Source organism: Leguminivora glycinivorella, chromosome 1, assembly GCF_023078275.1.
Source record: "Leguminivora glycinivorella isolate SPB_JAAS2020 chromosome 1, LegGlyc_1.1, whole genome shotgun sequence".
NCBI lineage: Eukaryota > Metazoa > Arthropoda > Insecta > Lepidoptera > Tortricidae > Leguminivora > Leguminivora glycinivorella.
In genome coordinates, this window is record NC_062971.1 from 21,491,032 (window position 1) to 21,516,931 (window position 25,900).

Below are 25,900 nucleotides of genomic sequence, written 5' to 3' on the forward strand. Positions count from 1 at the left end.
CACTTTACTCTAGAAGTCACATGTACAGTTAACATTAACACATATCCATCACAATAATTTTAGAATATCAGTTGTTTCTTTCGTTCAGGTTTGTTATGTGCAAGGAATTTCTACATTTTCACCTTATAATCTAATATCATATCATAATAATAAAATAGATTTTTTGAGTTGATTTGTCGATAAAATCTTTTGAGTTGACAACACCTTTAATAAGAAATCATTTAGAATGTATCTATTTAATATAACTCTGTGAGTACTTTTTATCTATTTATAATATAGTTTTGTCAAATTCTCTACGTGTTTAATATTACTCAATATCATTATATTTATTTATAATTCAAGACTACAACGAGATTATTTCGATTATAATTAAGATTTGACTAGAATTTTCAGTACCTATCGGAAACTTTAGTGTGCATTAAAATTAACTTCGTGTCAGCAATATTACATTAATTGGGTAGCTGACTTAACTAATATTTGAATGCATTATTTATTTTAGTGTTGTATTTCTCTTTTTCGTAAAGTTCGTCATTAAGGACGAGTGGGGGAGATAGATTCCAGGCATTAGTTAATAAATAAGTATATAATCTACATTGACCACATTGTCTCTGTAACAAGCCCACTGCGACAATGCCCACAGCCTTACCACAGGCAAGAACCGAACCTCCTGAATTTCTGCTTTTCTCTCGTAGGCACGTGTTCAGGGTGCTACGAATTTAAATACAATAACTTTGAAAAATTCCGTTTATTTTCATCCTGATCGTAGTCTTAAACAGAGCTACGAACATACCACACAGTGCAACCGTCTCTGGTACACGCTAAGTTACCATTTGTGATGCTACGTTGGACTACGGTGGATCCGCTACGACAAACTACCTTTTATGCAATTTATGTTACAGTATGTACAATCTTGTGGAATGCTCTTTCTTTACTTTACATTCAGTAACTTTATAATATAGGATAATAAAATTATTTAAAACACTGAGTAATAATATTCATATTTTATTCGTTGCGCAAGGTTGGTCGTGTGATGGTAGATAATTTTTCTTTCTATAACGTATTATTCTTTATAGTTACAATTTCATAAAACATCAATTAAAATTTGAGAATCCTAAGGAGATCAATTCCGCAAGTTAACATTAGTTATTATTATTACTTTAAGGTAACTTATTAACAATAATAGTGTATTATTAAATGTTAGATATCTTCTTAAAAATGTATAGTTTCTCGGTCTGGCATGGAATAATTCTGAGCCAAAGTTTAGGAACTTTAAACAGATTTCATAGAGCCACCGCTCGTTTCATTGTGAAGTGTCACGTCAAGCAAATACATAATATCTGTTTAGCTTACAATTAGATATATTTTAGATTATTGGAGATATATCATGGAGATATGTTGCGTGGTACTTGTTAAGCCAACTGAAAATAAAACCACAATGATTGGCCTGTGTAGTCGAAAAGCGTGAAATAGGTATGAAAGATTAGCCAACCCATTTAGGCCAAACGCATGTCCTAGCGCAATATTGAAGATTCTTTGGAGTTTGGTAGCGGTTGTGTTCACTGTGGGTTCGGAGGCCTCAGCACGGTGATGCAGATAGATCCACGGAGCAACCGCAGCAGGTCTATTACTTCTGGGGTTTTCATGGACGTCACGTTTTCATCGTTGACCTGAAAGTAAAGAAAAGTTACGTAAATTAAAACAAATAAATCACACATATAAAAGAAAAAGTGACCGAGGCCCCCAGTGCCTGAGGCTGGAATCGAACCAGTGTACTCTGCAATCGCGGCAGATGCCTGTATCCTCTCGGCCACCCAGGTCACAGTTGCTTTGATTTTTATTTATGACTCAAGGCCGTGAACCTATATGTATAGGAAAATAGTGTGGGAATGCCACAGTGGGACAGTAACCTGCGACTTAAAACACAGGGGGATGCGAAAATTACGCAATCGACAGTCCCCCTGCTTCTGGGCGGGCGTTCTTAGATACACTACATTCAATATTCGTCTCACTCAGTGCTGAAAACAGACTTCTTAAATATAACTCGTGAGAGGGTTTGGGCTACAGTTCCAACGCTGCTACAGTGAGGTTGAGGATTGGAGGTTAGATGTAGCTCAGCTCCGATTCTAGGTAGTGCAAGCTGAACACGGCCGGTGTTCACCGCGCTCAGATTGTAGAGCTAGCATCTAAGATATGTAGCTCTGACCCCACTCCGGGTGGCTAAATATGCTGAACCTGGTCGGCTGTTCACCGGGGTCAGAATAGAGCTAGCTACCTGCAGGATAACGTCTCCTCGCCGCAGGCGGCCGTCACGCGCGGCCACGCTGTCACTGTACACAGCTGAGATGTAGCTCTGTCCTGACTCCGGGTGACTTTGCACGCTGAAACCTAGCCTGCTGTTCCACCCCCGGTTCAGTTCCACCGTCACTATCTGGAACACCGAATTGCAATATATAAGTACTATATTTAAATCTAGAACAATATGTCTGGTAAGGGAATGATTGGCACATTTGACACATTTTGCTGAAATCATTAAGGACTCATACACGAACCAGAGAGACAATTGTTTACAGAATAATTTTTAAGAAAAAAAAAACCGCCTTCCTTTGGGGTTCTGGTGATAAATACTTTCAAATGTTGGATTATGTTATCAATTCGTTTGTATTTTTTAATGTTTGTTATTCGATATCTCCGTCATTTCTGAACCAATTTTGAAATTTGGATGATTCTGAAGTACTTACAGATGAGAATGATTATCAGAACGGAACTCTAACCAGGGGCGGCTCACTCTTCATCAGAAGTTCGTCTGCACCAAATTTCACTATTCTGGACGTAAGTGCATGCTGTTCTTATAAAAATACCAAAGTCACTATAAGTGTGCCGTTCAGATTTGAGGAGTTCCATTCTGACCATCATCAGGAGTTCCACTGCACCAAATGTCACTGTTCCGTACGTAAATGCATGCTGTTCCTTTAAAAACACAAAAATCACCATATGTATCCAGGATCCCATCATCAGAACTGGGTTCTGAGAAAAATGGGACCAATCAATTCAATCAAAAAAAAAATTTTTAAAATCGGTCCAGTAACGACGGAGATATCGTGAACAAACATTAAAAAAAAAAAAAAAAAAAAAAAAAAAACAGACCAATTGAGAACCCCTTCCCTTGAGATTTGGAAGGCGGTTAAAAACCAAACGCTGTCACCATCAAATAGTGTTTCATTTCGTTTTCATTAAACGATTGTGACAAGGGGTCGCCATAATTAAATGAAAATCATAATTAAATGAAACTCATCAATTTTTATGCGTGTATACGCGCTACAAAAGGCTCTCGAAATAGCCGAAACATGTCGAACGCTATATCGACTTAATACGTGATTAACCCGCTTAAAATATTTTTAAATATTTTTGAAAATCAATGTTTTGGTGTATACGCACAACATAACATATACCCATACCTACTAACAATATCAATATAGATTGAGAGTATGTTTAAGAATCTTACCGTAGGCTCTGAATGGTTGGTGTCTAGAGCACGTGGGTCAGGTTGTATGTTCTCCTTCTGGACGGTTTCTACCTCCTTCGGTTTCGACGGCGCCCGCGCTTCCTGAGCCTTCCGCTCGCTGTCCGGTGACAGAGCGACTGCTTTCCACTTCTTTAGTCCACCTGGAACGTAAATTAATACCGAATATTGAAACTTTCAAATGCTTTTTTTATATACTGTTCAGCAATTATCTTTATTTTTTTAATAATCGATAACCGCAAGAGTTAAGTTAACGGAATTCAATAAAAACAGGGTGTATAAAGTACAGGCCGTGCAGCAAATGTGTTAATGTAAAGACTGTAAGGTCTCAGTGCACGCTCATATTGGGCGTGCAGCGGGCGAGGGGCGTGCGGCGTGCATATCAAACATTTGAAGCTCATACAAATGTCTTGAGTCGACGCTGCATAGATTGTATGCACGCTCGCCCGCTACGTCGCACGCCCCGCCGAACGCTCCGCACCGAGCGTCCACTCAGGCCTTACGGCTCAGCAACGACATTGGCGCGACAGCGGCGAGCGACGGCCATACATTGAAGCGAGACACAGCGATGGGACTTTTCATTCGCACGTATGGCTGCCGCTCGCCGCTGCCGCGCTTAGACCAATGTCGTGGCTGGACCGTTAAGCTGAGTTTAGATGTGCAAGTTATTGCTGCAATATGCTATATGCAATAAAGAGATGCAGATATTTGCCACTCACTCTTACCCATAGGTGCGTCTCAAAACTTGCAGCAATAACTTGCTGGTCTAAACTCAGCATTACATTTAATAATCACTCCGTAGTGAACGAAAGGGGTCACTATCAAGTTTATCTTATCGCAGCCGCTAAACGACTATTTCGGCTAGATGTCAGAAAATGTAAATATACAGTCAGCATAAAGTCAATTCAGCTGGGATGACTTGAAAGTAGAACTTACTTAGAATGAATGAGTAGCCAAACGTCTGGAAATATACATAGTCCGTATGATTAGCATATCTAAAAAGTCAAAAGTGAAGTTAGTTAATTGACGTCAACACAGAACGATACAGTAGCAAAACGTCCGGAAATATAATGTGTCATGGACGTCATGGTTTATAATAAATATGTAACAGTTCTTATTAACAGTGCGAGAAGGTTTGAATTCTCAAGGCACTTAAGCATTTTAAAACCAGACGTTTTGCTAACGGGTCGTTTGGCGTTTATTCTTTTTATTTTAGCAATAAAAACATTAAACAATCCAGACTTTTTGCTCCTCGACTGTTTAGCGTTCATGTCTGTTTTGTAATACAGACATTCGAAGATGAAGATGTTTTGCAGTTAGATCATTTTAAATTGTTACGTTTTAAGATCCAGACGTTTTGCTAAAGACGCATTTAGCATTCATGTCTACGTAGCCACAAAGACATAACACAATCCAGACATGTCAGCTATATAGTCTTTTAGCGATAAGGTAAATTTGACAGTGACCCAACGAAAGGCGAGGCAGAGTACTAGTATATTATGTATTTAATGTATTTCAAAACTAGCTAGGTACTTAATTAACATATTGCTAACAATCATGTAAGTAGTAAATACTTACTTATTATTACTGATACTAGAGAACCTTAATGACGAAATAAAACTTAATAAAATCTCAATTCATCAACAAAATCTTGGTAAGAAAATAGGAATTAATAAAAACAAATTTAACTTTTCCCTTAATTTTTGTACAAACTTTTCGAGAACTGCTGTACTATCAGGTTCATAAATGGATGTGCGAAATTCAATTGCACATAAACAAAATAAACAGATGTTCTGAAAGCGAATGCTTGTTTTTCGGTTTGTGGATGTCCACAATGTCCAGCATTGATTTAAAGCATACCGTCAGCTGCCAGTTTGAAAATAAACTTTTTAACAAAAAATAAAACCGCCTAAAAATGTTTAATAGTTCAAAACACGGAAAAACTAAAAAGCCAAAAATAATAAACCTTTGAATTCAGATTTCTATCGTATTGTAATTAAACATCAAATTATAAACAAATCAATTATTTTTGTAGTCATACCAGACCTGTTCGTCGCCTTGCTATTGCCTATTTGCCCCACCCAACCATACACAGGCTGGTACCGACTCCAAAAATAATTGATTTGTTTATAATTTGGATGTTTAGCTTATTGCAATACGATAAGAAATCTGAATTGAAAGGTTTATTATTTTTGGCTTTTTAGATTCTCCGTGTTTTGTAACGCGCTTATTTTTGAATACAGCAAAATTTTATTTTTGTTAAAATTTATTTCATTTGTTGATTTTTAGTGGTTCCTAGTGATATTATATGTATCAGTCCGAATACATGTACAGTAGTGAAAGAATTATCCTTTAACTCCTAACCATTGAGGAGTTGACCTTCCATCATCAGCTCAGTTGATTTTTAGTGGTTCCTAGTGATATTATATGTATCAGTCGAATACATAGTACAGTAGTGAAAAAATTATCCTTTAACTCCTAACCATTGAGGAGTTGACTTTCCATCATCAGCTCAGCCATTAATAAATATTACCATCAGACGTAAATACTGTACCTTTGAAAAATAGACTAAAAACATTACATGTGCCTATAACATTTGAAGAGTTCCATCGATTTCTCCAGGATCCCATCATCAGACCCTGACTTGGTGCCAATGGGACCATCTCGGGGTTATACCGGTTCGATCAAAAAAAAAATTTTGAAAATCGGTCCACGATTCTCGGAGATATCGAGTAACATACATACAAAAAAAAAAAAAAAAAAAAAAAAAAAAAAATTCAGTCGAATTGAGAACCTCCTCCTTTTTTGAAGTCGGTTAAAAAGCCTACCTCATTAAGTAGGCTGTTTAATAGTTCAGCCGCAAATGTCTGCGGCTAACCTAACCTGTTGAAGCCGCGTCAGGTTTCTACTCAACATTGTAATTAAAACCATAATTTAAATGACATACCAACTTATTATCAAGCACTTACCTGAGTACAAGAAAATATTTCGATCGATAAATTAAAAACATGTAGGTATTTATGTAAGATATGTATAAATAATACAGCAAAATTACCTGCTTGTTAACATATTTCTATATCGTCTTAAATTGTTTAATTTAATTTAAGTTAAACTTATTTTATCTTACACTCAAAACAATCTTAAATAACAAAGTGTTTTTTTTTAAAAGACGCTAATAATAACAAGGTGCTAAATGTTAGACTAAGTTTAGTGAACCCGATTAACGTAAGAACGACAGTGACTTATTTAGGTAGGTAAAGAAAAAATATTACGTCATCAGTGTAATCGAATATAAGATACCGGACATAGATCTCACTTTGCCTAGTTTGAGAGCATGTTAAAACAAAAAATCTACCAAAATAAAATAAACTAACGATATTTGTAATTGTTGTCATTGTATTAAAATCAATTCAAAACAAAGAAATACTCACTGTCGTCTTTAACTTCTCCATCAGAAGTCATCAGCACGGCACTCTGGTACATAGGAGTCGAGTGTTTAAACCTCGCCTCATCGCTGGACAGCTCCGCTGGCATGGACACCGGCTCATCAGAGTCCACTGGGAACGAAGGCTCATATCTGTGGCGACTCCTGTCTTCCTGGTACGCATTGCGAGCATCTAACGCATCGTTGTCTAGATTATTTAGTTCATATGCGTGCGGCGGTACTGAAATCACAAATATACATAAGTAGGTACCTCTTGCCTGCAATGAGAGACATCAAACGCGGTAACTCGTATCATTAAGATTAAAATACGACGACTTAAGCGTCGAAGTAACGCAATAAGAAACAAAGATTGCGGGAAGACGCCAGGAATTGGTCTTTTACAGCTATTACACGGGCCATTTGCTTGTAAAGGAGTTGAATAAAATGATACGCGCTTGAATGCTAACGATCCGATAAAAAGGATTTCCTGTTATCATTTACGGTATTTTAACACAGAAAGATACAAATAGGTAATAAAATAATGTAAAAACTTAAAAATGTGCGACAATTCGGCCAGTAGTTTCAATTTTAAGTATACGTAGCTTACGTAAGGTGCAGTTTACGAGACTAAAAACTGTTGCAAGCTAGCTAGGATGGAATGTTAACACATAATATAAAGGTACGTAGTAATGGGAATCGTGCTGGTGACAGGAGCCGTAAATGTACCTAGTTTATGAGGGTCAGTCATAAAAAAGATAGTTTCATGAATGTTGAGATGGTTCGTGATGCATTTTCGATCCCTTCCTTAAATCAAAATCGGCGTAGTCTAAATCAGAGCAACCAATTTCAGAGGTAACAAGCGTCCTGAGTAGAATGACCCAAAAAAAACCGGCCAAGAGCGTGTCGGGCCACGCTCAGTGTAGGGTTCCGTAGTTTTCCGTATTTTTCTCAAAAACTACTGAACCTATCAAGAGTATCAAGTTCAAAACAATTTTCCTAGAAAGTCTTAATAAAGTTCTACTTTTGTGATTTTTTTCATATTTTTTAAACATATGGTTCAAAAGTTAGAGGGGGGGGGACGCACTTTTTTTTCCTTTAGGAGCGATTATTTCCAAAAATATTAATATTATCAAAAAACGATCTTAGTAAACCCTTCTTCATTTTTAAATACCTATCAAAAATATATCACACGTTGGGGTTGGAATGAAAAAAAATATCAGCCCCCACTTTACATGTAGGGGGGGTACCCTAATAAAACATATTTTTCTATTTTTTATTTTTGCACTTTGTTGGCGTGATTGATATACATATTGGTACCAAATTTCAGCTTTCTAGTGCTAACGGTTACAGAGATTATCCGCGGACGGACGGACGGACGGACGGACGGACGGACGGACGGACGGACGGACGGACGGACGGACGGACGGACGGACGGACGGACAGACAGACATGGCGAAACTATAAGGGTTCCTAGTTGACTACGGAACCCTAAAAAACAGATTTGTATGAAATATATGTAGTTTTCATAAAAAAAAATAGAAATGCACATCTGACTAACAATTTTGATACAGTACTTGTACGTCGTGTGAGTGTTGAAAAGTATTTCGCTAAAATACTTATTTATTTTGTAGTTTAATTTATACGCGTGCTGCGCCAGTTAGCCCGAGTGTTACAATTTAGTTAGATGAATCCAATTGTTGGTTGCTGAATGTATCCAAAGGGCACTAAATGCATGTGAGTCTGAGCGAGCGGTGTGTGGGTGTTGCTACACAGGTAACTTGCCAAGGTGTGAGAGCAGGCAATCGGTGCACGCATAGTTTTATACTATGGTTGGATTCCGTCAGTCCGTCTATTCACTGATTCGGAATATATTCAAGCTATAAGACATCTTCCACTAAATTCCACTACATCCTCATCATATATCTCAATGAAGTGACCACTTTACTAAGTTCATGATACTTATGTGTACATACCAACGAAAAATGCTGTTAACAAAGACTCGTACACAATTTCGTATTTCAAATTCGACTGCTGCGCGAGGAGGCGCACAGCTGTCTCAGTACATTATTTAAGCCGAGATTCTGGTTGTCAAAATTTGTAGTTTGAATTAAAATTTGTTGTTACAATTGATTTCCGATAATTGGCTGTATTTGTCAACATTATTTTCGGTCTGAACGGAATTTAATCTAGATGGGGTCTGAAAGTGGAAAAAAGTGAAATCCTGGGCAAAAGAGCGATGTGAGCAGGGATAGTGGCTCACCTGCCAGGCTTAGCTTTTGTTTTCTACAAGTCGGCGGGGCTGTGGGGCTGGCCAGAGCTACAGTGTGCGCCCGAGACACCCGCTTTTCCGGAGTTTCCATTTGTGACTTTAGTTCAGTTGCTTGTGTTGGAGCATCTGCGTGGAACACTTGGCTTAAGAATATATCCTTCAACTGTGCCATTGTGGTTTTTCATTGAATATAATAATATGTAAAATAGTAACATTTAAATATGAAACTTAGGTCATGTTGATAAAATGAGTCGACCGAACTATATAAAGTTATATACCCAGGTACATGTAATGCTACGCAGTAGCAATGCTCAGCTGGCGGATATAATCTTTGCATGAGTAGTCGTTTCTGAAGCCGCGCGAGTTACTTGCGAGGGTGTGAGCCTACTCGTGTTGCGGTGTCGTGTGTCAACTTATTAGTTACCAGTGATGTACGCTTGCCATTTACTACATTGTAATTACAAAGCGATGAACATAAGATATATTCAAACTTTAACATTTGTAAGTAACTTGTAATTAAATAAAATAGCGCGTAACAAAAAACTACAATAACTTCTATCATCAATAATTTACCAAAAGAAATAAATTATACAACATATCTTTCGTAAGGCCTAGAAATTGATAAATAGGTTCATATGAGATGAGAAAATTCATAGCTTTCTTCTCGTTCTAATTAGTCCCTAAGGAGTCATAATGAGACAGATGACGACATCGAGTAATAAATTAGGACCTGATTTCAAAGATCCTACCGTCTCATTTCAGATTCATCTTTGTCAGATAATTGACGCTTCTGAACCAATGAGCGATGTTGACTCATTTAGAAGCTTAAAATATCGTGTTTAACTTAATTAAAATATAGTTCCTAATTTACTTTGTAGGTAGGTAATCGCATGACATGACCTCGTAAACGCTGGTTGTGTTGTGAGTACAAAGTAAGTTTATTTTTATTATGGCACAAAATGAGTCGGTATAACTGTTTGTAGCTTGTAGGATAATATCGTGATAAAATAACAGAACTTTTACTATACTCGAACGCTTCTTTAATACGAGGCGAATCTGTAGAGGGAGAGTAATGCTTCAATTTTCATTTGCCACGAACGGTCTGAAAAGTATTCTTGAGCGTTCTGTTTCCGACTTTTCCTATCCTGAAAATTATTGATAAATTTCTGCATTCCGTTAGAATCTTGATGAAAGTTGGTAATAAATACTCATTAAAGAAAGAAAAAAAATGATTCAATTTTATTCGATTCGATTAAACATTTTCTTTAAATTGAAAGTACCTAATTATAATATAACTAAGTCATCAGGAATCCAGGAATGTTCGCCAAATAGCCTTTAAGTGTGGATTAAACGTGAGGCCTGCAAAAAAATCAACTGCTTGCATTTATTAGATGTTATTTTAGCTTTCTGCTGCCTAGCAATCTAACCGGTTCAGTATGCACTATTGTGACCTCAAGCCACAGAATTATAAGTGAAGAATAACGCCGAGACTCACGATAATGATGACGACGATCAAGAATCGACGAGCAACAAAGAATAATGGAAATTAACGAACAGAGCACATGAACCACTCAGGTCTCACTGCCACTCTTGGCAAAGAGGGGTTGAATGAAGACGAAATTGTGACATTGCAGTGTGTATGTGTTTATATATATGGCATAGCTCTTACCTATTTATAAATACATTTATGAATTGATTTGATGCATGTGGTGTTTACCTTTAAGTAATTGTTACGCTTAGCGATCATAATCATAATGGTTGAATTTATGTCAATAATGGTGTAAACAATTGTTGGTAAACCAATAAATATAAAATAAAAAAAAAATAAAAAAAAAATAAGGAATATTACGGTAATGTTCTGCCGTCAGATAGCAGTTCTATAGGTAATCCACGATAAGTTTGCAACGATTTTCTCAGCCTCGCCAGTGCAGATCTTATTTTAAACGTCAAACTTTGATGAAATTATGACGTTCACTGAACGCTTACAGAAGCGGGGCTGGCTAATAAAATATTTGCAGACTTATCGTACGACTATTCTATCCAATCCGGAAGATAAGAATACTAATATTATAAATGGGAAAGTGTGTCTGTCTGTTTGTTTGTCCGTCTTTCACTGCAAAACGGAGCGACGAGTAGACCTGCTTTTTTAAGTGGAGATAGTTGAAGGGATGGAGAGTGACATAGGCTACTTTTTGTCACTTTCTAACGCGAGCGAAGCCGCGGGCAAAAGCTAGTACCTATGCTGTATGTACTATAACATTTAACCATACCTGAAACAGTTTTTTAAGTTTTGATTATGACAGTGATGCATCAAAGCGGTTTTTTTACAGATGTAACATATCTATGTTGGTGCATTTTCACACTCGTGTGCTAATTTACAAGTGCGACAAAGGGGCTAGACTCAAAACATGGTTCTCCACAATGTGCTAGCTGCGCTCTTTGCGCAGAATTTTGCGTAGTATTCCCTAATACCTAAAATAACCTTATTTTATAGGTATAATAGGGAATACTACGCAAAATTCTGCCATTAAGGTGTTTGACTTGACGAGTATGATTATATTAAGTTTCCGCAGTAAATCGTGATTACAATTGTGAAACGTTATTAACTAATGCAAAATACGATGTTGCTTGTGCAGTTAATACGGACTTAAGACGTAGTTAGGTCATATTACAGTCTGCAAGCGTAATATAAGCCGAAGCTAAGAGCAGCATCCATAACTACACTGTGCACTGTAAGTAATAGCAAACTGGATCGAATTAAAATTCAAATTGCAACAACTATAATATGTTCAACGGAACTATTACTTAAAATATAAAACATGCAAATTTAATTCTGCTTCTAACAAACACGCCAACTATTACTTTGGCTAATTGGACATTTAGCTCACTGGTCATATACAACGGACGTTCATTTTTAGGGTTCTGTAGCCAAAATGATAAAAATATAACTCTTATAATTTATTGATGTGCATATATATTCTGTCAAACAAGTTTGTCAGTAAATAAGAACTAAGAAAACTATAGGTAACCTTTTCTCTAGCACCCTAAAGAAAAGGATGCATATAGTGTTCTTTGTTCTTATTTACTGACAGACTTGGTTGACAGAGTATATCTGGCTGTTATCCATTTCACTCAGAAACCATAAAATATATTTCAACAAATGTGGCCCATAGTGTACCTATAGATGTACTTATTTAGTTTAGGAGAAAAAGTGCCATAACTAACTATAAATATATTTTTATAAAATGAACAAGGGTAGGTCTTTAACATTAGGTACATTATAAGTAGCTAGTAAAGTTTTTAGTATGGAGAATATTTTTCCTCGAACCATTAAAAATTAAGGAAAAACTGGGTTACTCCAAATAGATGTAACTAAGTGCCGCGTTGATATTACAAAAATATTTCACTTTAGTACACATTTTTGTATTGTACGAAGCTATGGAACCCTCTCCTACGCTTAGTCCGACACGCACTTAGCAGTGTGTGCTTTAGTAGTTTGCTGAGCTTATGTTAATGTAAACTAAACGTCGCGCAGCTGTAGCTGAGAAATTAGTTTGAGAGCTTGCGGACTTTAGTCCCTCTGTTATTAACACATATTATATACTAGCTTTTGCCCGCGGCTTCGCTCGCGTTAGAAAGATACGAAAAGTCGCCTATGTCACTCTCCATTCCTTCAATTATCTCCACTTAAAAAAATCATGTCAATTCATCCCTCCGTTTTGCCGTGAAAGACGGACAAACAAACAGACACGCACACTTTCCCATTTATAATATTAGTATGGATTATATATTACATTTTAAATTATACACTAGACTGTATGCATGTTCTCGATAACACGTTACTAAACCAAAAATAAAAGACCTACCTGACTCTACCTCTAACCTGACTTATGTCTGATTCTCGATAAAACCGAGATAAAATTCCATTTTGGTCGTAAAAGCTTCAATCCTTTAATTTGACTCTCAACACCGAAGTCATAAATAAAATATAAATAAAAGGTTTATTTATACAATTCGATTCAATACTTTGTCAAATAATTGTACTTATATGCTTTGACTGTAAATCTCTAAGTTATTATAAGAAATAACTTTACAACTATAGTTATATGAAATTAGGTACCTACTGGTATTATTCGTGTAGGTAAAGGTAATGCTAATAATATACCCACAACTACAAGTTTTATGTTGGTAATATAGGTACTTAATTCGAAATTATTTTTACCAAATATGTAGGAACCGACTAAAAATATCGATAAACTTCCAGTTTTCATTGTACGTATGCGGGACGCATCGATGCAATATATATACATTATAGGTACATACAACGCCGCACGGCTATGCATAGAAGAGGCTTTTTAAATTAGCAACTAGGTTAGCGTGAAGGGAAACTAATAGTATAGTAGTTTATAATTAGATCGTACCATTAGGCTGCTCATAGTGGTTGTTGTCCTTGGTCAGTTTGCGGAACTTGCGGGGGGAGAGACAGGGGGAGCGGGAGCCGTCGACTGCGTCAGGGGTGAGCCGGCGCGCCGCTAGGTCGCACAACATCGACACCGCTTCGGGCCTGAGGGCAGAATGAATATGAGTAAACGATACAACACACGCAGCGGACCTTAACCTACTTAGATCATAATTCATAACACGGCACGTGAATAAAATTGCCCTAGTTAATGAAAATGTCTGAAATAGGTACTTAGGAATGCGTAATTTGAATATTTAAATTAAATAATACCTTTGGTCTACTTAGTAAACTTTCAGTGAAGCATTGTAATGAGTCTGTTCTTAGCTGTTCCTTTCAAACGTTTAGCTGTTTTTTCCAACCAATTAACTACCTAAGTAATATTAACTAAGTCTGTTCAGTGCATCGAAGTGCTTAAACCTTGGTGCTTAAATACAAACAAAATGTTTGCGCTTTGCAGCATGTCGTTGTTATCTCTCTCTATCGCGCTTTCGTATTACTGGGGACGCTTTAAACGAAGGGCCTGTTGTGCACGCAGATAGAAAATGGAGACTTGTGGTGGAGACATGAACGACACGGCCGTACCATTGACATGATCGACTTCGGTGTATCGTTCACCTGGTGATGAATTGTAATAGAATCGTTCAACACTTACCTTAGCGGGGGTTTAGGCCGAGGCGGCGGGTCAGAGTCGGTGGGCTCCTCCTTAGGCGACATGGGTGACAACGGTGTCGCTGCGTGGTCGCGGTACAGTCGCAGCCGCACCTCCGAGCCGCACGCGCGCAGGAACGCCACGGCCGCCGCATGCGACATGTTCGACATCGGTGTGTCGTTCACCTGCGGGTGGAAATATATTAGATAAGACAGTTATATTGCATGAGGTTTGTCCTTTTCTGAACCAAAATCAATCTATGTGCCGGATCCCGCACCAAGGCGCGCACGTTTTGTCTTAGCGCGTTGAGGTCCTCCTTATGGAGCGTGAAACTCAGCGAGCCATTCACTTTCGTCATCACTATGTTGACTATGTCGAACTCCTATAACCCATAGATAAATAACACATACCGCGACAATTCGGCCGCCAGGCTGTATCCGGCCGTTGCTGAGCGCCGGCTCCCGCACCAGGGCGCGCACGTAGTGTCCCAGCGCGCTGTGGTCTTCCTTGCGGAGCGTGAAACCCAGCGAGCTGCTCACTTTCGTCATCACAATGTCGAACTCTTAGATAAACAACCCATACCGCTACAATCCGGTCGCCGGGCTGTATCCGGCCGTCGCTGAGCGCGGGCTCCCGCACCAGGGCGCGCACGTATTAGTGTCCCAGCGCGCTGTGGTCTTCCTTGCGGAGCGTGAAACCCAGAGAGCCGTTCACTTTCGTCATCACTATGACGAACTCCTAGATCAACAACCCATACCGCTACAATCCGGTCGCCGGGCTGTATCCGGCCGTCGCTGAGCGCGGGCTCCCGCACCAGGGCGCGCACGTAGTGTCCCAGCGCGCTGTGGTCCTCCTTGCGGAGCGTGAAACCCAGAGAGCCGTTCACTTTCGTCATCACTATGTCGAACTCCTGGAACAACACAGATGAGTATATAGTCTATATACTATAACCCGGGAAATTGAAATTCACAAATTCGAAGCATCTTTATGTCGACGAAATAAAGAGAAAATGCTTCGAATTTCCCGGCCCAGATTACTCCAATTCGACAACTATCTGTCGCTTTTTTTGCGTGAGGAATCAGTTAGTCTAGAAAGCCAAAATCCTCGAAAAACACGTACACACAACTACAACCCAAACTACATTACTAGGTAACAGTATGGTATGGCTGTTATACGAGAACAATTAGCTTCCTCTCCTTATACACTTCTTTTCCTCTCTATGCATGTTCATCGTTACTTAAATGGAAAATAGAATTGCGTGAAAAAAATATATCTGGCCATTACTACTCGTAAACATAAGAAGCTGCAATTTGAAATAGATAAGTGGCACTATCATAAATGCACCTATTCCCGTGAAAATTCGTTGAGGCGTAGATATTCCAGGAATGCCTATTACATATTAATGACTATAATGCTATTAATTACATTAACGAGAATCTTCGCTTCCACGCAGTGATTAAACCGTGTACTTACCACCGATCCATCATCCTTTGAGGCGTGAACAAAAAGGTTTATTAATAGCTACTTACATGAAAATCGTAATAGGTTACCGTAGCGTATATTAATAGGCAATCGCCTTGTCCATTACGTTTTATGGCTTGTCTAATCCCGCTTGAATCACTTAGGAGAGCAAAATTACTAGATATCATCAAAGAAAATCGAGTAAAAAGAGGGTTATCATGTAAAATGAGTAGTCACAGTACAAAAATTGGCATTTTCACAACTTGAGCCATGTCCTTTAGGTATTGATACGTGTAAAAAATTATAAATATTAATACAGCCCCATCTAACCGAACATCAATCAAAAGGTGTGACGGCATATGATCGAGCATACATTTTCTTGGTGTTTCCGAGGTAAGTTTTTTTTTCTTAAAAGACTTTATTTGTCTTGTTTAGTTATGAACCCTATTTCTCTGAACTGGACCCTAAACTCATACAGTATACCCTATCTAAATATTAGCAATGTGGAAAATGTTAGGGCAATTTCCTCGTAACGTATTAGCTCAATAGAGGTTTTGCGTGTTCGAGCTAATGATAATGCGATCCTATGAGGAGCGGCCTTCATATTACCCTAAATAAGAAATAAAGAGACATACCTACACATATTTCTGACACATCACTTGATTCGATAGACAAAATTGGACACAAGTAATTACTACCTAAGTTGCCCATGCTTCCTTTGAATTATGTATTTTATAAGGTATTTTATGATCGTTAATTTGATTATTAATATCTAACTACAGGTCTTTATAGAAAAGCAAAAAATCTAGACCTTTCTATGAATTGTGCGCACTACTATAAAAGTCAACTTGCTATTAAATATTAAATAGGGACCTAGAATCTAGAATCTAGGGAGATTTGCGTCATAGTCATTCTTTTCCGTTGAACTTTTTACTTGTTCACTTAAAACTATCAAAAGTAGATATGTAGGTTGAGAATCAATACCGTTGTAAGTATTTTACTCTAAAATAAGATAGTTGTTACATGTCTGACTAAAAATCAATAACTTACTGTACTTAGTGTAGTGTACTCTCATGACAGTCATGACATACTGTACCTACTCAGTAGGTATATAATAGCAGCGCTTTTATTAAACACGAGCATTTTACTCGACTCGTAAATGGGATCACATGTACCCTACCTACTTACTCAATACAATATACGAGTATAGTGGGTAGTAGCGTTTGTATCAGATACTCGTACCTACAAGTAATTTACTCTAAAATGGGACAGTTATCACAAGCACTTCGGTAACCATACGAATCAGGCACCAGGGAATCATAACGTTGCTAGTAGTATAGTCGTATTAATCTCCTCACCCCGTACTGAATATCGTAGACGGGGAGCGGTCGGTCGAGGTCCGGAAGACGTAGCTCGCGCCGGTCCGGTTCGGGGCTCGCCTCGCGCCGCCCTCGCCCTTCGGACGACGAGGTGGTGGCACTGCTGGTTGTTGCTGATAACCTGGTATAGAAAGTTTTGTTATTAGTCTTGAAATTTTAAAATTGCTAAAATTAAAAACTACTATTTTATACTGTGGAACGTGGATTATCTATTTGTCTCTTAGTTCTAAGACGCTGTAATTAATTATTAAGTTCACTGTTCGCTACTAAATACGTTAATTTCAAGCTTCGCGATAGGTACCTAATAATAATGTATTTTTCTACTCGTCGACTTTAATCTGTTAATTAGGACACCACAGACTAAACTATATGTGCCAACTTTTTCGTGTTGGATAGTCTTTGACACTTATTCAACTATAATATTTCATTACACTTTAGTTAACCTAAAAAAAAACAAAAATAGAACTTCATACAAGTGCTATACTAATTTGCGATACCTGGCAAATTTTTCTGCATCTCAAACACAATTTTTTTTTAATCTATCGCGTTATCGACCAATCAGAGACGGTTATTACAAACAATTGGTTGCTAGGTAATTCGATGTAGATACAACGGTGAACGACGCGAATATTAACATTAATTTTAACTTGAATGATGATATTTTTCGTCCATTGATGATGAAAATGATGACTCATAGAAAAAGTATTGTATACAATAGTGATATAATTAAGCTTTTCACTCTCGTACCGTACTATTAGGCCACTCAGAAAGCTTCGTGGCTAAACATGGTACTCGACTGAAAAGCTCTGTATTATATCACGATTGTATAAAATACTATTATTGTATTTCATCGTATACATTTAAAAAATAAAATAATGAAAAGATATTCAATACTTGTACGTGTCCGTCATCAATTCATCATACTCGTGGCTAATACTAGCTACTTTTGACTTTGCTTTACGCGTGTAAGTCGTTTGTCAAAAACCGGCCAAGAGCGTGTCGGGCCACGCTCAGTGTAGGGTTCCGTAGTTTTCCGTATTTTTCTCAAAAACTACTAAACCTATCAAGTTCAAAACAATTTTACTAGAAAGTGTTTATAAAGTTCTACTTTTGTGATTTTTCTCATATTTTTTAAACTTATGGTTCAAAAGTTAGAGGGGGGCGGGGGACGCACTTTTTTTTCCTTTAGGAGCGATTATTTCCGAAAATATTAATATTATCAAAAAATGATCTTAGTAAACCCTTATTCATTTTTAAATACCTATCCAACAATATATCACACGCTGGGGTTGGAATGAAAAAAAATATCAGCCCCCACTTTACATGTAAGGGACTACCCTAATAAAACATTTTTTTCCATTTTTTATTTTTGCACTTTGTTGGCGTGATTGATATACATATTGGTACCAAATTTCAGCTTTCTAATGCTAACGGTTACTGAGATTATCCGCGGACGGACGGACGGACGGACAGACAGACATGGCGAAACTATAAGGGTTCCTAGTTGACTACGGAACCCTAAAAAGGAATGAATGCTATTAATTTCAAGGCAATTAACACCTGATTTATAAACAAAGGGTATAAGCAAATAAAAATAATTACGTGCAGGCTATTTTCAGTATCAAACGAAAATAAATATAGGAAACCTTTTAGCAAAATGTCTAAGGAAATTTCTTTGAAATAATAAAGTACACGGTCGTGTATACTGAGCCGATATCTACAGTCAATGAAGTGACTCTTTTCCTCATTCTTATTTTGAACTTTTATAAAGAAATCCAATTAGGGAACAAATTATTTTATAATTATATTTTTAGATTTCTTTCAACCCCTTTTTGCCAAGAGTGGCACTGAAACTTGGTAGTTGATGTGCTCTGCCTACCCCTTTATGGTATACAGGCGTGATTATATGTATGTATGTATTTTTAAACCTACTAGTGTACAGTAGATATGTATATATAAATCTTAAACTAAATAAAAAAGATACATATCATATCACATACCAACGTAAAAGAATGATCAAGTCAATTGGTGGACCAGTAGACTTATCGCTTTTTCTTTCGTGTACGAGATTTATTTTAGTTTACAATTTTATACCTAAAGAAATGTATTTTAATAGAATTTTAGGTGCAAGGTGAATGTCGTACCTATAGCGAACAAGAATTTTTGTCTGAGAGGCCCTTGGAGGATTGAATTCGGACCAATAACTGACATTAGGAACATGATATTTACATGTAGTTCATTATTTATGTGTGTATTGTATCATGCGTTTACGTCGCGCGTGTCAAGTTACCGGTCTACGAGATGTCAGTCTGAATTGCTATCGTAGGTTTTTAATTTATGTAACTCGATTGCGGAGAAGTCACGGAAAATGTACCTACTTAAGTATATAAGTATGTACTTTTTCTTTCTAATATGTACCTAAGTCATCGGAGGCGCTATTCATCTCTTCGAATGCGAGTCATATTATATACCGTGTGTTTATGTCGCGTCAAATAAGATGTGTCAGTCTGATACAAGAGTACGCTCACAGAACTATATTTAGATAGAAGAAACAAGTTCATCTATTTGTATAGGGGCCAAGCGTGTCAAATTTTGTACTGAAGTTGTTTCTTGCCTGTAATTTTAAATATGTCTCAGGCTCTTGATTGTTCATAGTTTTTGTGTGGTTGCAATTGAATATTACGTAACGAGGCATTTCTTATGTTTTGATTGACTTCAACTTACAAAAATTGACGCCCGAAAGCTGCAAGCTGCGATTAAAGACGGACAACTCAGTGGATTTCACTGAGTTCATTTGACACGCTAAGTAGATACGTTTGCTTGATCTAAGGTATATATGACATCTGTGAGTACGCTCGAGTTGTCCTGTTTATATCTTGTAAGTAAGTATATAAATATGAAGGTATACATTTTGTGGGCGTTCGTAGTACCTACTTATGTAGTTAGCATGTCGGGGAACACGCGTGTTCGTGTCGGTCTGAAAAGGGTTTGAAGGTTACGCGCAACTCGCGACAGGTGAATTTTAGAAGTAGGTAGACAAATAGTTCTAATGAACTCATGTCATGTTATAGGTACAGGTACATATAAATAAGACCCTAGAGGAAAATAAGTCACATAATTATACAAAACATAGTTTACAAATATAACTCTATGTATTGTATTGTATAACCAACTTACGAGAATTTATTCATCCTGTTTTATCGTGCTAAAGTCATATGATTTATTTTTCATAGGTGTTAGGATTCAGTCTTCAAAAGACAAAAAAAAATAGTTTAAAAAACACTAGAAAAACACGCTTTTATAAATGCACGTAAAAGCCAAAAATAACTACAAGACTTTTCTAAGAAACCCAAAAACAGCTATGATACGATGTTCCATCATGTACCTAGTTCCAGTTCATATCTTCCGGCTCCATCATCAAATCAGTTCAACAGTACCATATTATTGTACCTATTGTCATCAGAACTACATACAGCTGCCAATTTTCATTACGCTACGATCCCTGAAAAATGGTTAAATTAGCTACCTTAGATTTCATTACATAGTTAGTTACATACACGACGACCTAATAAAAGCGTGTTAATAAAAACGGAATCCTTATCACTCGTGCGTCTGTCTGGCATAGCTAAGTTTCCCCTAGACTGCTGCCTATAGTGCAAAAATTTGTATTTATTGACAAGGGGCATTTGTAGACTAAAGGATAATCATAAATCATAAGACATAAATATAAATACATGATTACACACTTAAACTTTCATGTCAAATCCGTACGTAGCCTATAAATCGTTGTCTACGTCATGTAGCTGAAATGTTAAGATTCCTATGTACATATGCTACGTTTGCACCTATTCATTCCCCATAGCATATGCCAAAGTATGACAAACGACGCGTCAATCGATTCGTCTTAATAACACCCATGTCGCGGGCGACGTCGCGTCACTTGGGAATTTATCGATTATATAATTTACGAGTTTGTGGTGTAATATTATTGACATTATTGCAGGGTTTTTGTCAAACAAGAGCATGTGCCTCGATTCGTGTTGGGTTCCGCAGGCTGTTAGAAAGTTTCTAAATGTTGTGTATCATGTGAAGTCAGTCGTAGAGAAAAGTGATCCCCTTGCATGCACTTTTAGGGTCTCCCCACATCTAGCGTCTCGCGAGCGTAGCGTCGGGCCAACTGTATGGGCAAAGCTTGACGCCGCGTCGACGTCGCGTCTTTTTCCATACAGTTGGCCCGACGCTACGCTCGCGAGATGCTAGATCTGGGGGGACCCTTACTTATTGATAATATTTTAATCAGCTCACCTTGCGTGCATTGGATGACAGTTGAGCGGATCTAATGGCAGATGCTGCGGCAGCGGCAAGTGTGGCGGGTGCGGGGTCCTGGCAGGCGGCGTGGGGGGGTCGGGAGGGGTGACGCTCTCCAGCACGTCGTGCGGCGGCCGGCAAACCCGCAGCTCCACCCGCGGCGCCGCCGTCCGGAGCACCTCCAGGGCTTCCTGTTGACCAATACGGGGATTATGGATTAACACGTCAACTGTTAAGTTTACCGACTAGTGTATCTTATTGTTTTATTTTAATTTTTTATATCTTTAAACGAGCAACTTTTGTACATTTATTTAAATATACAGCGAACTTGGAAACTGATCTAACGATTTCCTTGAAATTTGTTGTGGGGGTTTTCGGGAGTAATAAATCGATCTAGCTCAGTCTTAGGTCCCGGAAAACGCAAATTTTCGGGTTTTCATGCGGTTTTCTTTCGCATTAATAAACGAAAAATACGATTGTGCATAGCTCCGTCGTAAGAGCGTCGGTCTAATGGTCGCAGGTGTCAGGGTTCGAATCCCGGCCGGAAATAAAGTATTTTTTAAATATATTTATACGAGTTTTTTTTAAATCTTAAAACGCGATATAAAAGGCCGTCGCCCAGGTCCTTGAGTACTTATAGGCAAATGCTGTAGCGAACCAGCGCAACGGTATCCTCTAGACAAAAATGACTTTTCGCAGCTGGAGAGCGCACTGATGCTGGTTCCACTCAAGATCGTCTCGCAGACTATCTAAATGAACTGACAAGGTATAATTGATTGGTTCATTAGTATACATGTTACACAATAGTGTTTGTTTATTTGGTGGGTGTATGTAATCAATTGCATTACGTATGCAGGGAATTAATAGATTAGTCATTAAGATATTAACGGCGACAATATTATGACATTGTTTTAATATTTAATTGGTATATTTTAATTGTATTTAAATTTGATATTGTTAATTAATTATTGATGTATCATTTGTAACTTATTAATAGTCATTAATGCATGTTAGACACTAAGTAATATATAATGCCAATTAGCACGTAAGGTTAATCTGTCAGTGCCGATTGATTGTAATAAATAAATATAAATATATATAAATATATACAATTGGTTTTCATTTCGGTGAAGGAAAACATCGTGAGGAAACCGGACTAATTCCAATAAGGCCTTAGTTACCCTTCGGGTGGATAGGTCAGATGGCAGTCGCTTTCGTAAGAACTAGTGCCTACGCCAAATCTTGGGATTAGTTGTCAAAGCGGACACCAGGCTCCCGTGAGCCGTGGCAAATGCCGGGATAACGTAAGGAAGAAGAAGAAGAATTGGTTTTCATTTCCAAAGGAATACTTATTTAAGTGACATTGATATTCAGACATAGTTTTAGTGCCGATGAAACTTTAATATTAAAAGTGCTAAATCAATTCAGCCTAAAAGTTGGCAACATAATCAATGAAGAAAACCATAAAATTTCGCATAAATTATTTAAGTGTTGGTCCAGTTCTATATATCAACAAATTAAATTTCTGTGAAGGCACCAAACAGTTAGAAAGATTTATACTGACGCTTCGTTTATCTATTGACACTGAATAAGTTATTTACTGGCTTCCAAAAGTCCACATGGAAAAGCGTTAAAGGGAACGTTAAACTTCAATGTTTCCGTCACGGTCCGTCAGGCTGTCTACACCGATTAATAGTTTAATATAGAAAGGGACATGACGCTATATATTGGTTTTGAATTTCGGCAGTCCAGCGCATGACGTGACCTAAAACATTGCGATGCCTAGCTGGCTGAACGCAAATACAGGCTACGGAAAATAGTGAATGTTCGTTTCACCATTCGTTTCGTAATGTTTCTGAAAATAACATCATAGTGTTTTATGAATGCTACTAATATTATTATACCTATACTCGTATAATATTCATGACTGTACAATGTGTATAAATAAATTTAAATAAGTGAGTAATGTTTATCATTATACCTAACTTTAGATATTCAAAATAATATGACAATACAAGAGACAAAATAACAAATAGGAGTTTGGTTAAGACTTTGCCAAGCTCGAAAACTTTCCTCGACGGCACAGTTTCTTCACAGTTTAGAAACCAATTAGTCAAATAGTCCCGAGACCCGACAAGGCGTAATTTAACAAGGACAGATAAAGACGACAGCAGTTGATTGGGGTTTCGGATTATTCACATCAACTTTTATCAAATGTACCTATGCTTGTGTACAATATAATCGTAATCTTATATAAACGTAGTTAAACAAGACTTTAAAAATTGCTATAAAACTAGAGATTATTAAAAAATTTGAATATATAGTTCAAATAAAACCAATATTCTATTGCAAATCGGAATGGAATTCCCCGAATATAAGTATCGTGCGACCATTTTGCCAAAATAAAGATCTTTGAAATACAATAGGTAAGTACTTTTCTTTGTATTTCATTTCCTTAGGAAATATACAGAGCGGAAGATCGGCCTGTAAAAAGCAGGCTCTACAAATCACGCCATGCCATAAACAAGAAAGGAATGGGGAGACCATGACGTTCTAGCCAGCGTGATGCAAAGAATTATATCTTACCAATACATGGGTTTTATGTATGCACACATCATCCACCTTGCGTTATCCCGGCATTTGCCACGGCTCATGGGAGCCTAGGGTCCGCTTTGACAACTAATCCCAAGATTTGGCGTAGGCACTAGTTTTTACGAAAGCGACTGCCATCTGACCTTCCAACCCGACGGGTAACTAGGCCTTATTGGAATTAGTCCGGTTTCCTCACAATGTTTTCCTTCACCGAAAAGTGACTGGCAAATATCAAATGACGTTTCGAACATACGTTTCGAAAAACTCATTGGTACGAGCCGGGGTTCGAACCCGCGACCTCCGGATCGTAAGTCGCACGCTCTTACCGCTAGGCTACCAGCGCTTCACATGCACACATTGTACTAAAGTATTTTTTATGGGATTAGATTTCCGCTTTCAAATAGCATTCTGGATACTTTCGCCGCACACCATCTCTTAATACATATATTAAATAGGAAGTAGGTTAGTACGGAATTATCCATACTAATATTATAAATGGGAAAGTGTGTGTGTCTGTTTGTTTGTCCGTCTTTCACGGCAAAACGGAGCGACGAATTGACGTGACATAGGCTACTTTTTGTCTCTTTCTAACGCGAGCGAAGCCGCAGGCAAAAGCTAGTACAATATATAAACTCCTGAAATGTATTTGAAGCATAACTTCCGACCCTGTAAAGCCTCAAATAATTCTCAACTGGTATCTCCCGGCATAGCATGTGCGTAGTTAATACGAGTATGTACTTAATCAAAAGTTCAAATAATAAATAAATATTGGGGACACCTTACACAGATCAACTTAGCCCCAAACTAAGCAAAGCTTGTACTATGGGTGCTAAGCGACGATATACCTACATAGATAGATAAATACATACTTGTGTACAATTGTACATAGAAAACATCCATGACTCAGGAACAAATATCTGGTGCTCATCACACAAATAAATGCCCTTACCGGGATTTGAACCCAGGACCGCGACTTAGCAGGCAGTGTCACTACCGACTGAGCCAGACCGGTCGTCTGGTTCAAGAATATAAAGTGAAGTGAGTTCGATTTTTCAATTTCGTATTTCCATACGAACATTTTTAAATACTTTTAAAACATTCATTGTAAATGTTTGTACTTTTACTTCCTAGTCCCGTTTGTTTCGTTTGTTTGTACTAGGCAATCTCAACCCAATCGTCAATTGAGTGAAATTGTAGCATAACATCTGTTCGTAACGGTGGCACCCTGCGGCATAACCGACGGATACGGAAATAATTGAATTTCCCAAACAAAATTGAGTTAAAATGGGTCATTCATTTTTTATTATATTTTATTATAGGGCCCTGTGTTCGCGCGAATGAATAGCGGTGCCGTTGACGCTCGAGTTTTCATTTTATTTTCACATTAGGACTTCGCCTTGGGTTGTTTTTTGAGTCGCTATTAAAAGTCTACGTAGTGTACACTAAGGTCAACCTTTACCTAAGATTGGTTACCGTGTAATAGAACTCTAATAGAATATAAATTTCATACAGAAAGGACGTCATTCTCCACCCCGCCATAAATGAAATATTTTCATCTCTGCAGCGGTAAATTGTCTACATACCCAGTGGTATTGACAGAATTTCAGTTTGATTAAATAGCAAAGCGATGACCAAAATTTCCCATACAGGTGTATTGAGTGTTTGTCCATTACAGTAATTATAGTAAATATTTGTCTTGAATCCTTGATTATTTTAAAACCGAATAGGTTAATATAGTTTCTAATAAATGAATATGAATAATACGGTCTCAACCGTACCGTACCGTGAGACCGTACGTCGCACTGAGCTCGACACAAAGCGAGATGAAGTTAAGGC

General features: G+C 37.7%; 1 protein-coding gene across 5 annotated transcripts in view; it reads right to left on the bottom strand.

The window, feature by feature from the left end:
• Nucleotides 1-730: 730 nt before the first annotated feature.
• The window catches only part of LOC125236244, a 126,632-nt gene continuing 101,462 nt past the window's right edge, over nucleotides 731-25,900 (bottom strand). For 3 of the 5 annotated variants that reach the window (XM_048143051.1, XM_048142972.1, XM_048143286.1), the window contains 11 exons: nucleotides 21,470-21,663; nucleotides 17,144-17,285; nucleotides 15,798-15,812; nucleotides 15,082-15,234; nucleotides 14,328-14,509; nucleotides 13,635-13,777; nucleotides 9,205-9,339; nucleotides 6,952-7,185; nucleotides 3,503-3,663; nucleotides 2,273-2,428; nucleotides 731-1,667 (listed from right to left, as the gene is read on the bottom strand). In XM_048143051.1, the coding sequence (XP_047999008.1) occupies nucleotides 1,557-1,667; nucleotides 2,273-2,428; nucleotides 3,503-3,663; nucleotides 6,952-7,185; nucleotides 9,205-9,339; nucleotides 13,635-13,777; nucleotides 14,328-14,509; nucleotides 15,082-15,234; nucleotides 15,798-15,812; nucleotides 17,144-17,285; nucleotides 21,470-21,663 (1,626 nt within the window). In that variant the 3' untranslated portion in view covers nucleotides 731-1,556. The remainder of the gene's footprint in view (nucleotides 1,668-2,272; nucleotides 2,429-3,502; nucleotides 3,664-6,951; nucleotides 7,186-9,204; nucleotides 9,340-13,634; nucleotides 13,778-14,327; nucleotides 14,510-15,081; nucleotides 15,235-15,797; nucleotides 15,813-17,143; nucleotides 17,286-21,469; nucleotides 21,664-25,900) is intronic. The other 2 variants (XM_048143136.1, XM_048143211.1) reach the window with 2 other exon arrangements.